At 26.1% G+C, this 16025-nt stretch overlaps 1 protein-coding gene across 3 annotated transcripts in view; it reads right to left on the bottom strand.

The window, feature by feature from the left end:
• Window positions 1-12270, bottom strand: part of LOC113550701 (band 3 anion transport protein-like) — a 49227-nt gene extending 36957 nt beyond the window's left edge. For 2 of the 3 annotated variants that reach the window (XM_026952701.1, XM_026952703.1), the window contains exons 1-3: window positions 12122-12258; window positions 11316-11895; window positions 3142-3429 (exon numbers count right to left, since the gene is read on the bottom strand). In XM_026952701.1, coding sequence (XP_026808502.1) covers window positions 3142-3207 — 66 coding nt within the window. In that variant the 5' untranslated portion in view covers window positions 3208-3429; window positions 11316-11895; window positions 12122-12258. Of the gene's footprint in view, window positions 1-3141; window positions 3430-11315; window positions 11896-12121 lie in introns of all 3 variants that reach the window. The other variant, XM_026952702.1, reaches the window with a different exon arrangement.
• Window positions 12271-16025: the final 3755 nt, after the last annotated feature.

The raw sequence follows: 16025 nt of genomic DNA, 5'->3' as shown, positions 1-16025 counted from the left end.
TGATATAATCGAACGCACAAATATTCTAGAAATCGACCTTCAAATTCTGCAATATTGTCAACGAATGTATTGTACCTATACCTATTACGTTTACGATACATATAAAATAATGGTACACTATAAAACAATAAATGTTATTTATTTGTGATACCTAGCTGTTTTAAAATTGTTTATAAATTACATTTTAGATCCTGAATAAAGTAAAGAGTGAAATGGTTTTACTGTTTTTTTTTTTTTATTGTATATAAATTTATAATACTTATAAACAGGTGGTACTTAATAAAAGTAATTTATCAATTTCATCAAAATTTCTTCAAATCGTATAGAAAAACTAAAGACAACAATTTTATATAAATAAACGTCCGCAAGCGAAATTTTAAGAACAATTTTTTGAATACCATGAATATTGATTTATCATTACTTTCAAGTTTTTATATTTTAACAAAATTACTGTCCTGTGGCGATATTTAAGAAGTGAGACGAGTGATATATGCCTGGATTTTGTACTTTGTTCGGCTTTTAGATTATACATTTACATAATATTCATATTCTTTTACTTATATACATAATATATAAAACTAACTTGCCCTTGAGATCAATCTCTATTTATTTTAGTGGGTAGGTACTTGTATATAATTATAATTATTTATTATGTCACGAGTACTAGAGCCATACTTCACATACTAACTTCGCATTTTTTGGACGTCATAATATGCTTTATAGAATATAAAATATTAATGTTTTGTAAGTAGAAACATAGTTATATCATTTATCATTTATGTAACTATTTTTTCATTTAAAATTATAAGAATAATAATATTGAGCTCTTTGCTTATTTATAATAAAACAATAAATAACTGAAGTTAATCAATAGTAATATTACTCAATTAAATTAATATAGCTTGTAATACACAACACGTTTCATAAATATATATACAAGTACAGTATAGTATATTTATATTATGTACATAATAATATATTATATTAGTATGTAACGTACAAATCACCCAAAACTAAAACAATTAAAAATTATAACGAACAAAATATAATGTTTCAGCAGAAACATTGTTTCCGTGTGTAAATTTTTTAAACAAACAATATTGTATACAAAATAAATTTGAAATGCACATTGTTTATGTTTTTTAGTATACTATATGCCATATACTGAACGTTTTTCCTTGGAAAAATTAATGGTATTTTATACGCGGTAGACACTGTATATAGAAATAACAAGCTTAAAAGGTTTTAACATGAATGATAGAAAATTTTAAAAAGAATTTAAATTTGAAACATATAATGTAAAATAAAAACTAATGGAACTTTTTCGAGGACATCTCGTTGCTTTTTATTTTATTAAATTTATAAATGCCGTGTCCACATATTTATTCTTAATAATTTATTGTTCGGTATTTTTAAACCAGGAAAATATTTTACACATTCAAAAGAATCATTTTCGTCTATAATTATTTATAGTATGTGTTTTAGCATTAAAATCAGTGAAAATGTTCGATCCAAAGTTAATACCAGAAATATTACAAGGGTAATTTGGAAACTTATAATTCCAAATAGAGATCTGATACAAATACTTTAAGAACCACAATAACAGCTTAATAAATAAGACGCTGAATACAAATATATAGTTTAGTAAGCATCAGCAGTCAGCACACAAACGAAAAATTCTTGTAGAACTATAAACGATAGCCTCAAATTATCAGAGGTATAAACTTTACATCTTAAGTGAAATATCAATTCCGGGTATATGCAGATCAACGACAATCGAAAATGAAAAATACAAAAACAACGAAAGACATCCACTTTACGGATTATATCGCTGCGGCTAGGTGCTTCAACTTGAAACGAAGTTGTATGCACAATATAAAAGGATATCACCAGAAACAGAAGTTAATGGCTAACGTGGAAGCATTTAGAACGAAAAATATACAGTATTTCATTTCAATACTATATATTGTCTATATAAATAATATTTTAAGAACAATTTTCATATTTAATATATAACTAAGATGTATTTTTACATTAAACACGCACTTAGTCGTTTATATTAAACATAGGTATTCACTAATTATTTAACCACTTATGCCCTAGCTAATTTAAGAAAAAAACATTTTTATTTTTCCGATGTAAAATTTCTTTGGTTGCGTGATACTCAATTAGAATTCATTTAGCGTTTCGCTGTTAAATTAAAGGAATAAACTATAATTGTTTCAATAATTAAGCTAAGTTTTAATTTGTCTACTTAAGAAAACATTAGCTTACGTATTATAGTTTAAGGTTAAAAACTATTATAAAACTCCTTAGGAAACATACATTAAACGCATTTTTTTTCTTAACTATTAATATTTTTTAAAGAAATATAATAGATAGCTATAATTGGTTTCAATTTTAATAAACCACACGAAATTGTAACATATGTAACAATTAATGCTAAAAAAAGGAAATCATTGTAAGATCTCTACATTAATTTCTCTGCTTAGAATCTAAAATTGCATAATTGATTAAACTGATTAGTCAACAAACTATACACAACTGATGTCTATTTAGTATTTATCAAAAAACCCTTTCATTCAGATCTAATTCGATTCATAATCGACATTCTCATTTTTTTTATTAATCTGCAATCTTTATGTTAAATAATATCCATATAATAATCATTGATATTTTTAAAAAGCTTTAAGTTAATCAACTAAGCTAGTAGGTAATATTATTTCTTTAATGAAGCAAATATATATTTATATATTTATTCTCGTAGGTAAATATATAAATTATAGGTATATGTATAGCGCCAAAATTATTTTATTATATTATGCTGATAATATAAGCATATTATTATAAGCTTATTATTATAAGTAATGATTAAATACGATCATTACATCTATTACGTATTACTTTTACTTATAAAATGCCACTACAACATCTACAACTATGACTATTAACTATTATAAAATAATATGTATACATATAAATTATTTTATATTCTAAAGGCAAAATACGTATGATAAAGATTTTCTATATCACATTGTCATAAAATGATAATACTAATAATTTTCGAGTTAATCACATATAAATACGTATATATGATAACCTCGTTTTAATTCATACAAAATAAATACTTTTAACACTCACAGCAATATTTGCATAATCCATTGATGCACTGGGTTGGGTCCTTTGTCTCTTTTCGTTTGCGCTCATGTTGGATATTAATATGTAGGTATTCTTAATTAATCTTGTAATTGGTGTACAATATTACCAAACAGTAAACAGAATTGAAATCGTATACGTTGAGGTATCTTTTTTCTTGGTGCTCGACCTATCCTTACTGGTCGATAGGTCGAACTCATTGATCGCTGTACCGGCGTCCCTTCCGGTAGTTTTGATATTACAAGTGCCGTTCTGATGTAATTTAGTACCTCACTGCAAAATAAATACACAACATAAATTATAATTAAATTTTATCGCTGTCTTTTCAATTTAAGATGTTTAATAAAAGAAATCATAATTTGTCGAATATATATTATAATTTATAAACAACGACCTTTCACGTTATAATTATTGAAATAAGAATGAATTATTACTACGAACCACTTTTGTTTTATACTATAATATATTAAGTAGTTGCAGTTTTTTTACGTTTCAGTTACGTGTAGATCAATCATTACTTTGCAAAACGTTAATATGAAGAGACTATAGTCAGAAAATATATTATGATACAACTATACAACTGTCAACAACATAGTATATTTGGAGAATGTACTCGTATACTATTGTAATTTCTAACATAGTACAATATTATACCATTTTAAGAACCTTAACATACATATTTTTTAATGTATTTAATAAGAAATCGCTTAATATTACAATCATTAATATATGTAAACAGTCGACACCTACTGTCATAGTACTCACAAAAAGTTTTTAAAAGAATATTCCCAAAATTTGACTATTATTAAAATTGAAATTAAAATTTACTAAACATTATAAAAATATTATACTTTACAATACCATGCTCTTTTTTATGTGATTTTTAATAATGCACTCGAGAATATAATTTTATTTACGTCTAACAGTTACAACAGTTACGGAAGTTAATTATTATCTACTATAACTCATCGTATAATTATTTACAATTTAAACTAGAAATTATACGACTATTGAATCATTTGATAATAAATTGATTGTGAAATTATATACAGACTATAGTTGAAATAGTTTTACAATTATTATTGTACGACTATTTATGTATTGATATAATAATTGTATCAATGTTAAAAAACGAAAATATAACATGTGCTATAAATTTAAAGTCAAATGTATATTATACTTAGTATACATAATAAAGTAAAATAAAAAAATTGAGTATGATTCATGTCATAAACTAACCCAGAGCAATTTTGAATTAGTCGAGTAATCCCACAAATGGCGATGTTCACAACATGTTCTATTGAGATATAACTTTTGTTTTATGTCAGACAATGTTACCTACCTTTTATCATTCATTTATTCATTATGTGTCATTAAAGTTGCCATAACAGCAGTTTTACACGTAATTTTTATTCTTTTATTTAATTCAGAAAAATACTGTGTGAGTGAATGAAATCCATAACAATAATGCAGGTAATAATATAAATTAATACATCTTGAGTACTGAATACAACAAATAAAAAAATTCAAAAATCATCATCAAATACAGAATTTTACTTAAAAAATCTAATAATATTATTTACTATAATTTTAAATAACTCAATCATGTCAAAGTTAAAATTATAAAACAAAATAAATAATATATAGATCAAAATTAAAATTATTTAGTTTACATAAATGAAAACAATTAATTTCAGATATTAGATTCTCTTGAATCTCTGTTTAAAATCAACAATTTAAGTTGTAGAGCATTAGCTATACTTCAAAGTTTTGAAAATGTAAGGCTCAATTTGATTTAAAACTTATTTGAACAATGCTAGAATGGGGTGAAGTTTATATCTAATTTTAAAATTAATATCTGACAACCTAGAATCTAGGTTCTAGATCAACTAGTCGAAACATAAATCCAAATAGTATCTATTAGCAAAAAATCCAAAGTAGTAAGTTCATTTTGTTCTCTGACTAGTTTAATGAATAACTTACTAAATTAAAGATTTTTTTTTTAACGTAAGACAAACCTAAAAAATGTAATTGCCTATATGTCCAATAACGCATTTAGACTCAAAGGCGCAATTTCCCAGAAACCAAATTCTGAATCCAATCATAAAGAAATCCCAGTTCTTGAGACTTTAAGTGCCTAATACTAATAGTGAATTTTATTTTTACAATACATTACAACAATCATTTTACAATTTAACATGTATCAATAAAATATCCGTGAAAATAAAATTAAATATATAAAGTAAAATTGTTTTTACATTTTAGTTGCGTCCAAAGATATCTACAAACAAAAATCTAATCTGAATGGCCCGAGTTTTTGTATGTTATATCTGAGTTTTACGCTAAATAGCAGGCTAGAACCTTATAATAATATTTATGTTATTAAATTTATGGAAATGGGGTAAATATGCGACTATCTATTACCAAAACATGAAAAATAAATATTTGAAGAAACTTTTGAGGATTTAATAATAATTTACAGATTTAACAATATTACACATCAAATAACAATACATTTTATTACAAGCTTAGACGTATATTTTAACCTCATGGGTAAACTTGAATTATATTGTCGGTACATTATAAAAGTTAAACATTTAAATCACCAAGAATAACTATGATAAAAGATTATTTTTAATGCAACCTAGACTTTTGCCCAATAATTTCTAAGTTAATACAAATACTTATTACTTATTAATTAATACTTGTTATACTACTAAATACAGCAATTACTAGAGATACTACATTACATTTAAAATATTACAAGTCAAGAGAGATAAAATGGTTAAAAAACAATTAACAAACACCGGCACATCAATATTAATCCAATAATAGTAATTGATATAAAATGGCAAAAACTTTAAAAATAAAACTAAGTATAAGTCAAGAAATAATTTTGTTTTTTGTAAACTATATAACCTTAATATAATATAAATATATTTCTTATAATTATTATTAAAAGGAATTATGATAGGAAAAATTTTGTTATTTGTATTAATTATATTTGAAGTACCTATTCCTAGTATCCCTGTTAACGATATATTATATTATAACTTTTTAATCAGACTTCGCTTTAGTTAAAGTGAATCTTTCTATCATTTTCCATTTTGATTCAGTTGAAATATATAATACAAAACTAATTACAATGATTAATTTTATAATTTTCCACTTCTTGGTTTTGGAAATATGTAAAACAAAAAACTGGAGACAAATTCTTTAAAGCCAGCGTATTTACAATCCAACATTGTTAAAGTTAGTATTCGTCTTTATACGTTTTTGAGCACATAAGCTTAAAATTCTTAGCTAGCCTTATTATAGTAGTAATATACTAATATAATATGTAACCCCAATAACAACCATTTAAATCAAAAAAATTATTCGATTTTCGTGAATCAAAAATAAATATACTTAAGTGTGAAACAATTTATAGCGATGTATAGGGATTAAGAAAATAAGCTTTAAACACCCCCCAGAGTCTCAATGAATCTATTAATATAGATTTAATTGAAAACAGTCCAGAAGTTTTTGAGTCTTTAAGGAACAATCAATTTAACTGTTGAAACTAATTGTAAATAACTAAGTTTAAATAATAATAAAAAAAAACAATCAAAAAACATTCGTAGAATGTATAAAATTCTTATATAGAATACAGATAGATAGATTAATAGATTTTATAGATTAAATTATAAATTACAATGTACATGCAACCCCTCCAGAAAATATTTCCTGGTTGGGCTAATAGGTGTATCATGTATGGTTTTAAGTTTTAATAACTATATATATTACTATAATCATCCAGATAAAAATAGTATCTATAGCTAAAATCTCTCCTAGCATAAAAAAAACTATAAATATTACCTATATACTCGTATATATAGAAATGAAAAATGTCCGTCTACAACCAATATACCACGAAAATAAAATATTAAGTTCTTTTACTTGTACTTTACAAGTTTACTACTATTATAATATTTATATATACATTCTTTCTATCAAAATAATGAAATTTATTTGGCATAGAATGTCATTATCACAATTCACAGCGACATGAGACTTTATTCAATTAATAGCGTTATGACCATATAGTGTCGCTAAATATCGATATGTTACATGTTTATCGAAATAAATAATTACCCGAGATAGAAACAACGTCCGGTATGTGGAGGTGTATACTATATATACTTATAAATATAATACATGAATTGTATAACAGGAAATAATCGAACAATCTCAGTATTTGTTACACAAAACATAATTAAGTTACTCTCAACACTGCAATATACGTATTATCATATGAACAATGACATCTAACACATTTGAACATTTTTAAGATTAAATTCTCAAGAACTTAATGAGCTAATAATTTCTTTTATTAGTACTTAAAAATGTAGGTACTTATAGTCAATTCATAATGAAGCAAAACAAATTAATTTATATATTTTAACATTAACATTAATTTATTATATATACAATTTAAGTAAAATAAATATATTATTAAGATGGACACTTTTTCGTATAAAAAGAATATTACATAAAGTTTCATAAGTGTCATGAAGCAACTTTAATGACTGATAACCTAATTAAGATTATAGGTAATTTAATGATTATATCTCCCAATAGTTTCTATATACGTATATTACAAGGAAAATCTACCGCCAGGCCGACGATTGTAGATGAAATGCATTCATACATATTACATGCATTTAACAGAGCACCCAACGCACTGCAGATTTATTTTTTAAATTAAATAATTATTAATTAATATTTAATAATTTCAGTTCTTCGCTTAAGTGTGCGAAGCAAGAAGAGTTTCAAACATTCGTTAGCTGTATGTACTGGTCGGTTTTTGATTTCGATAAAAATATTTTAAGCTAACAAGTGAATTTCAAAGATATTTAAGAACTAGTATGAATTATAATCTGTTCTGTAATGTTATAAAAAAAAATAGTTGAAACATAACTGCAGTTTGCTGTAAATACCTTTTTTTAGTAGCCAATTAATTTCTACTTGAGACTACTCAAAACTTAAAAATAATAATTTTCTGAGTTAATTGAATAATTCTGTATAAATCGATGTCATCATATGAAACTTTTGATTCAAATCAATTAAATTCGAGTACGCGATAACAGAGAAATAACAAGTAATTTAAAATCCAATAATATATTCATAAAGGTACCTACCAATCAAAATTTAAAAAAAAAACCACTAATTTCTGAGAAATGTAATCAGCCCCTCAGTAATATATTGATTAAACAATAATGCGTTCTGTAACACTATTATGAATGTACTATAAAAGAATTTAGAAAATTTAACTAGCTGATTTAAAGAGGTTATATAATTCTATTTTCGTAGTAGATTCTCACGCGTAAAATAAAACTATTGAAAACTTTTGAAAAAAGTGGTTTAATTTATGGCAAAACCATTCATAAAATATATACCTAAATTGTACACGATATAACAAAATCAATATTAGTTTTATAGGTATTTTATTAAAATTCAAAAAAATAATAATAGATAGTCGTGCGACATACTTGCCAATTATTTTATTTAAGATTTATGCATATAAAATAAATAATATTATTTTGATAGTTATCAAAATATTTTTAGCTATAAAATATTTTTACTAATACTATTATTATTGTTTATGTATGTAAAATTCACATAAGTTTGCTAGATACATGGCAATTCAATACAATTCGTGGTATGTAATCGAAACTGTAAGGTAGGTACCTAAAAATGTTTTTATAAAAATGTAAATTAAAAATTTTATGCATTTACGCCTAATGGAGTAAAACTATTACCTTTTACTATAATTTGTTTACATTTTTAATACTTAGATATGTATAATTGTATAAATTTGAGATTTAAATTGTAATATTTGATTAAAAAGTGTTACTCACGTCTCACATCTTATTTATTACCGTAAATATAAATATAGGTAACTGACAAATTACTAATGCTATACATCCACATAAATCTGCAGGATGTAAAATATATTAATACCTATTTTTGTTTTAAATTTTATTGAGGTAGTTGTTGCTTTTTTTATTTGTTATTATTTATACCCATATTTAACTAATATGGGTATAAAATATAAATGTATAATATAATTGATACTTGTTAGTTGTATAAATAAAATGTTATATTTCTCAGAATGAAATATAAATAGGTATGTACTTACTCGAAAATATGTTGAAAATTAAAAAACTACCTAAATATAACATCTATAAATATAACTAAACTCTTGTGAATTATGAGTAAACTTCGATAAATAAAAGATACTTAATATTTAGCATAAAACATTATAAAACAAACAATTTAACTAATTCTAAATTTTAAATTAACATAAATTAAATGGGTTATACAATAATTATAAGTAGATATAAGTTTATAACCTTCGCTATTAAGAAATGTGGTATAAATAAAATAGTAAAATATTTACTTAATCATTGTAATGAAAAAATTAATTTGTCTAGGCTACACCTTTAATGTTTCAATGTGGTATCTAAGAAAAAAGATTACTTTTTCCAGAAATTATTAAGTTTTATAATATGCAAATTCATAAATAACTTAAATTCCAAAGCACTTAATAACTTAAATATATATATATATTTTACTTCATTCAATTAAAACTCATAAGCGTAAAAAAATTATTTGTTAATTTAACATTTCATACTAAAACAGTTCTTGAATATTATCAGAATTTGTAAAAACAGACCCCATGTAGAATCATATGAATAGAACGGTTGTATTTCGTTTCACCACCAAATTAATCCCATTTTGCCACCGACCCATTTCTCACCGCATAATTCTCAAATTATTTTTTTTATTAAAACATGGTTATGAATTTGTCATTTATAAAGTGATAAATAATAATAAACATAGTGAAATAATTATAATTTGAAACGATCTACTACTATACTATCCGAATTCTGAAAATTGAGGATAACATGAAACTTCTCCAACGTGGAAAACAAGTTAAAAATTTTACAATGAATACACTAAGCTTGAACAAAGAATTTGTCTTATGGAAAGAGTGACAAGTGACCGTTCATAAATGAAATGGATTGATTATTTGGACAATCTTAGTCATTTTATTAAACACAACAAATAATTTTAACAAGTTCAAAAAAATTTTTTTTATTTTATATGATTATTTTTATTATGCAATTATTGATATTTTTTTATTTATGACTATAAAAGGTACCTAATAATGACGTATGTAATCGTACAGTAACATTAATAAATTCGGCAAAATGGGAGCTGACCGTATAGAACATCGCAGCCACGTTGCAGGTAATAATAGGAATGCGGCTCATTGAAAAAAAAAAAGGTTCTCTTTTATTACATGCATGCCGTTAACATGTTGCTACAGATCTACAGTACATAGTACGTATAGTCTAATATAGGTACTTGAAATCACCTTACGAAATGTAAACAATAACTAACACGCTTAACAAAATCTTCTGTAGAAAAATATTTTAACATAATAAAACCTTTTACTTTCGTTTTAGTCATATTATTTTCTATTGATTACAACAACATATTGTGTCATGTACCGTGCAATGTATATGTTGTATAAACGGGTTCGTAAAATCTAAAATCGTAAAATACAACACGCATTATAGGTGATAAATTATATAAATGAAATTTAGATACATATTTAAGCAAATAGGTAGTTAATGCTCGACAAAAATCTGTATCATTTCATTGAGAACAATTGAAAATTGTCCAGACCAACATTTTTTAGTCGAGTTACAGAACAGATATTATTATTTACTAACAAGAGCGCAAAAAACTATTTAATAAAACATAGAAACAACATCGATAATAGAATAAATGGATAGTTGGGCCATGAGGAGCCTCATCCCTTCTTTCAGGAGAACCACTCGAATATATCTTCCCACAAACTATGTTGTATAACAGAGTTGTGAAACGATAAAAAATTATATACATATTATGTATTAGTGAAAATTAATCGGTTTAAAATGGATATGTATAGATATTGTAGTTTAGTTGCGATGACATCTGGTTTCGTTCTCTGTAGAAGACGGAAACGGGTAACAGAGTGGTAAAAAAAATCAAACATACATGGATGGGACTGCTGAAAGATAATGATATTATATTATAATTTGTTAGGTATTGTGTCGGTTACGTACCCCGAAACGAAATTTGTTGGCTCCGATGCAGATAGGTAGATATAGGTAAATAATTAATTAAATATAATGTATAAGTGTAAATAACAAAAAAATACTTTGACACTATAATATACATATACAGTCGGCACTTTTAGAAACAAAAAAAATAAATAAAAAATACAATTAAATCGATAAAAGACGATGATATTTTAATTTACGAGGAGGAAAGACATGTACGGCCAAGATCCAAGAATGGATCGCAGCAGAAAAAAAAAACCGTGAGAATAAGTGGTATTAAAAAGAGTGGTGAGAGTGCGAGAGAGAGGAAAAGAGTTTTATTCGTCGTCTTGATACAAACGAAAGCGCGTACAGTGTGGTGCGCGTGGACTGCGAAGAACGATACGCGTACAACCATCCGACGCCGACCGACTGACTGACGAGTGACGACCGGTCTGCTACGACAGTGGTGGCGGCGATGACGGTCGTTGTCGTCGGACCGCGTTCCGTTCCATTGTCGGCGGCGGCGGCGGCGGCTGTAGTGCGTTGTCAAAATTCGACCAAACACAGACGCGCACACGCATGAACGCCCAAACCAACGGAGCTATGGAAATAAAAGCATAAACAAAATCGCAACAATAACAAATACGTCGGACCATAACGAAATGACTTCTGCCGGACGTGTATGTTATATAGTGTGTTTGCGTGAGTCGCGTAGTGTGCACCGTGAGAGGAGATAATAATACCATAACAGATTATACGAACATAGTAATAATAATAATGTATTTCGTGAATCTGTGATACCTATTATGTTGTTATATAAAAATTACCTATTGTGATGACGATTATTGTAATGGTGTAACATCGATGCGATCGACCCGGCGGCAGGGTGAAATCGTGCGTCTTGAAGCGTGGTTGCGGTCGGTGGTGGATGGTGGTGTTGTTTGTGCAAAGGGTCATGACGGTCTCCGAGTGCCTGAGCTGGAGGGGATGTTCGCGATTCGTCGGCTGCGGTCGACGCGTTTCAGCAGCGGTCCGAGTGCGCATGCGCGCCATGCAAATGGCATCTGCGGATTCGGAGGCGATCGCACACACTACCGTCCACCAGATGCCGTAACTATCGACACGTTCCCCGGGCCGTACACGTACTCGAAGTACCTAGTCAAAGTCATATTTTTATTAGCGAAAAACTACGAAAGTGACGGACATCGTAATTTTCTTTAATATTTTTATTAATTGCCAAAAACGATATTGCAATGGTCTGCGGTTTACGCGGAACCTGAATGGTGAACATTCGCCAGTAACGACTCATCAACCGATCTAATATTAGGACCAGGTGGCTTGACTCCAAGTCCCCAATCATTTTTTTTATGTATCGAAATATTTAAAAAAAGTATTGTTATATTTTTCATTGGAAAGTAAATACTATTAATGAAATCATAGGTAAAAGAAAATGTATAAAATCAAAAGAACAAGCGAGGAAATTTAATATATGTATGTATATAGCTACTTCCTGTCACTTAGCTAAGTATCTCGTTAAGCACATTACAGTCATTACACTGTAAGTCGTGACTTGTAAGACATACGCTATTTGGTTTTAAGATTCTCAGCTAAGCTTTTCTAAGTATATAAATAGATATAAACACGTTCAAAGTCTACAAAAGTCTTGAAGTTCTTGATTTTGTTATTAGACTTTAGGAATATCTTCTTACAGAGATTTGATTAATGAATTATGAGTCTACAAGATATATGTCTAAAATTATTAATTGTTACAAACTTATAACTGCTGTGTAGATGTACAGTGTACAGTGTACACCTACACAGCAGTTATAAATTGGTAGGTACATAAAATCGTATGGTACTTTTCTTTGAAACTGTATTTAATAATTTGGGTAGTCCAAATGGAAACGTTATAAATTATGGCAATGATGATGCTGTGATAGGTCTTAATGACATACTTAACTCTAAATTCTATCCTTTGTTCAATATATATATATATATAGCCATGGATGCCTAGAAGAGACAGATTATATTGCAAATGCACTACTTGAGAAAATATTTTTTAATAATTTAGATTTTTCAAAAAATAATAAAATATAAAAATTCCTTCTTTGTTAATTATGGTCAATATAGCAAATACAAAATACCTATTATGACTTATGACAAACTGTTGTACTGACTTAGCCACGTAAGTTCAGTCACAAATGAACCAAGCGTCTATAGATACATCACTTATATTAGTTACTTATGATTTATGATATTATTATTGATTTCGTTATTATTTGTGTATTTTTTCTTTTGTATGTGAGACAGGCTTCAATAATATAGGTTTTAGCCTATATATAATTAAAATTTAAGGAAAAGGACCTTTTCAAAAGGGATTAATATACTTTACAATTTAGAACAAGTATTGATACATTATTTACAGTGAATTGCTCAGATTTATACTGTAGAAAAATGTACTGATTGCAACTATGTTCTCATTTTTGAGGGCTCGGTGGAGTGATGAGGATTTTTGAGTATCTTCTGCGCTACGGTGTATTTGGGGCAGATGATGAAAAAGTGTATCTGTGTATTATGTTAACCGTTGCCTGTGGTACGTTGTTAGGTAAATATTTGAGCAACTCCTTATAAAATATGTTATAATATAATGGTGTATATAAATAAAATATTATAATAATATAATTTAGGGTTTATTAATATTCTTTAACAAAGGTATGAAAAATAAAAACATTTTGGAATACAAATGAAAAAAATTGACAAAAGTTGGGAATGAGTTCTAAGCGGTGGGCATTGCTTTTTAATTATTAATTATGTACATAAATATATAATGCAAATAAGAAAATACATTTTCTTAGAATAATTAATAAATAAATTTAGTTATGTTTTAAGTATTATATCTTATCATGCTGATCATTAATATATAAAAACTACATAAGACTGTAGGGTTTGTTTTGTTGTGTGGAGGTGAAGCTGTACCGACGACTAATATTAACACTTAAATTATTTTTTGCTTAGCTAACTACATAACTACAGGCGTCCCTGCATATAGCTATTAAATACTATAACTTCTTTTTTATATACCTCTCTTGTATTGGATTAGAAAATATATGTAAATTTCATTTCCAAATTTTTAAATTATTTATAATATTATATGCTGCTTTTATAATATAAACGTAATCATTTTACATACTGTAAGTCTTATACATTATTTATTCTATGTATATACCAATATACCTTATACAATTATACATAATATATAAAATTATATAAGACAATATAATAATAAATAAATAAACACCATTTTATTTCCCTTGTTACGTCAACATAAAATATAATTATTGCAATTTAATGTTTCTGATTTTTCTGTACGTCATACAAAATTACACGTCATAAACATGAAACGAGTCTCTTTGTAGCGTACTATTTTATCCTTTATCCTTTGTTAAATTTTTACTTATATATAAGGGTGTGTTATGTTTAAATTAGCTACCTTTTATTAATTTTCAAAATAAAATTAGAAACTACAAAAAAAATGCTGTTTTCTTTTTATTTCAATTGAGACACTAAGCATTAAAGTTACAAGATATTTATTATTTATTTACAAAAAGGTTATATCACGAAAATATATAGGTGTATCACTAAATTAAAGCTAATACGTTTTCAAATAAGATTTATTTTTGTTTATTTCTAACATATTATTTGAACAATATTATTGACATTCGAATAAGCCCGTTTTTCTATTATATTATGTGATAACTATGGTTATATTTTTATTGTAAATAATAATTATCCAATCTATTAAGGTAATATTTTATATTTTATAGTACTTGAAAATTTGATATATACGTATATTATATTATATTATATTATATAACATAAGGAAATGAATAAATTAATAAAAATAATATATTGAAGTAGTTAGTGACGAAAATTAATTATCCAAATAGACAATGACAAATTTTAAAACAGACAAAACTTAAAAGACTAACAAATATTATACTAAATTCAATCATCTAAAAAAATGAGCATCCAGTTTTCCGCTGTTATAAAAAACTAAATTTAAAGATAATACAGTTAAATGCGTCCTGTTATATAGGTTATATAATTCTTCTTTAAGACTGCTTTTTAACTCAAAAAAATATTTTAAATATTCTGTTCTATCCGAAATTGATAATCATTTGAATAAAATGTATTACTTTGTACTATATAATTTAATTATTTATGTATAATGTTAGCTTAGCTCCAATCTTTTAAAATTATTTTTTATTTATACATTATTTATTAAGAGGACGTCATACCCGAATGTATTATCTCCGTCTTACAAACGGAAAACAGCAAATTTGCGTTCAGCTGAATCAATTTTATGTTATTAGCTTTAATATTAGAGTAAATTTACCTATAATCAAACTTGAAGGTAATATATTATTTAAGGCATCTCGTAGGCTTTGATTGATATTAATATTTTAAAATGAGTTACGACAATTTTAATGTTTTAATATCTTACATACAACTTACTATAATGCTCACTTAAAAATTAAAATATCAATAAAAACCTATGAGCCCTAGATAATATTATTACCTTTAAGTTTGAAAATAAGGAAATTTACTTTAATATTAAATAAAATTAATTCCTCTGAACGCAAATTTGCTGTTTTACGTCCGTAAGACGGTCGACGGAAACAACAAAATATGAGAATTGACGTCCTATTAATGTTAATGTTTATTATACCT

The sequence above is a fragment of the Rhopalosiphum maidis genome, chromosome 4 (assembly GCF_003676215.2).
Source record: "Rhopalosiphum maidis isolate BTI-1 chromosome 4, ASM367621v3, whole genome shotgun sequence".
In the NCBI taxonomy this organism is placed as follows: domain Eukaryota; kingdom Metazoa; phylum Arthropoda; class Insecta; order Hemiptera; family Aphididae; genus Rhopalosiphum; species Rhopalosiphum maidis.
This window is presented reverse-complemented; position numbering and strand designations above follow the sequence as displayed.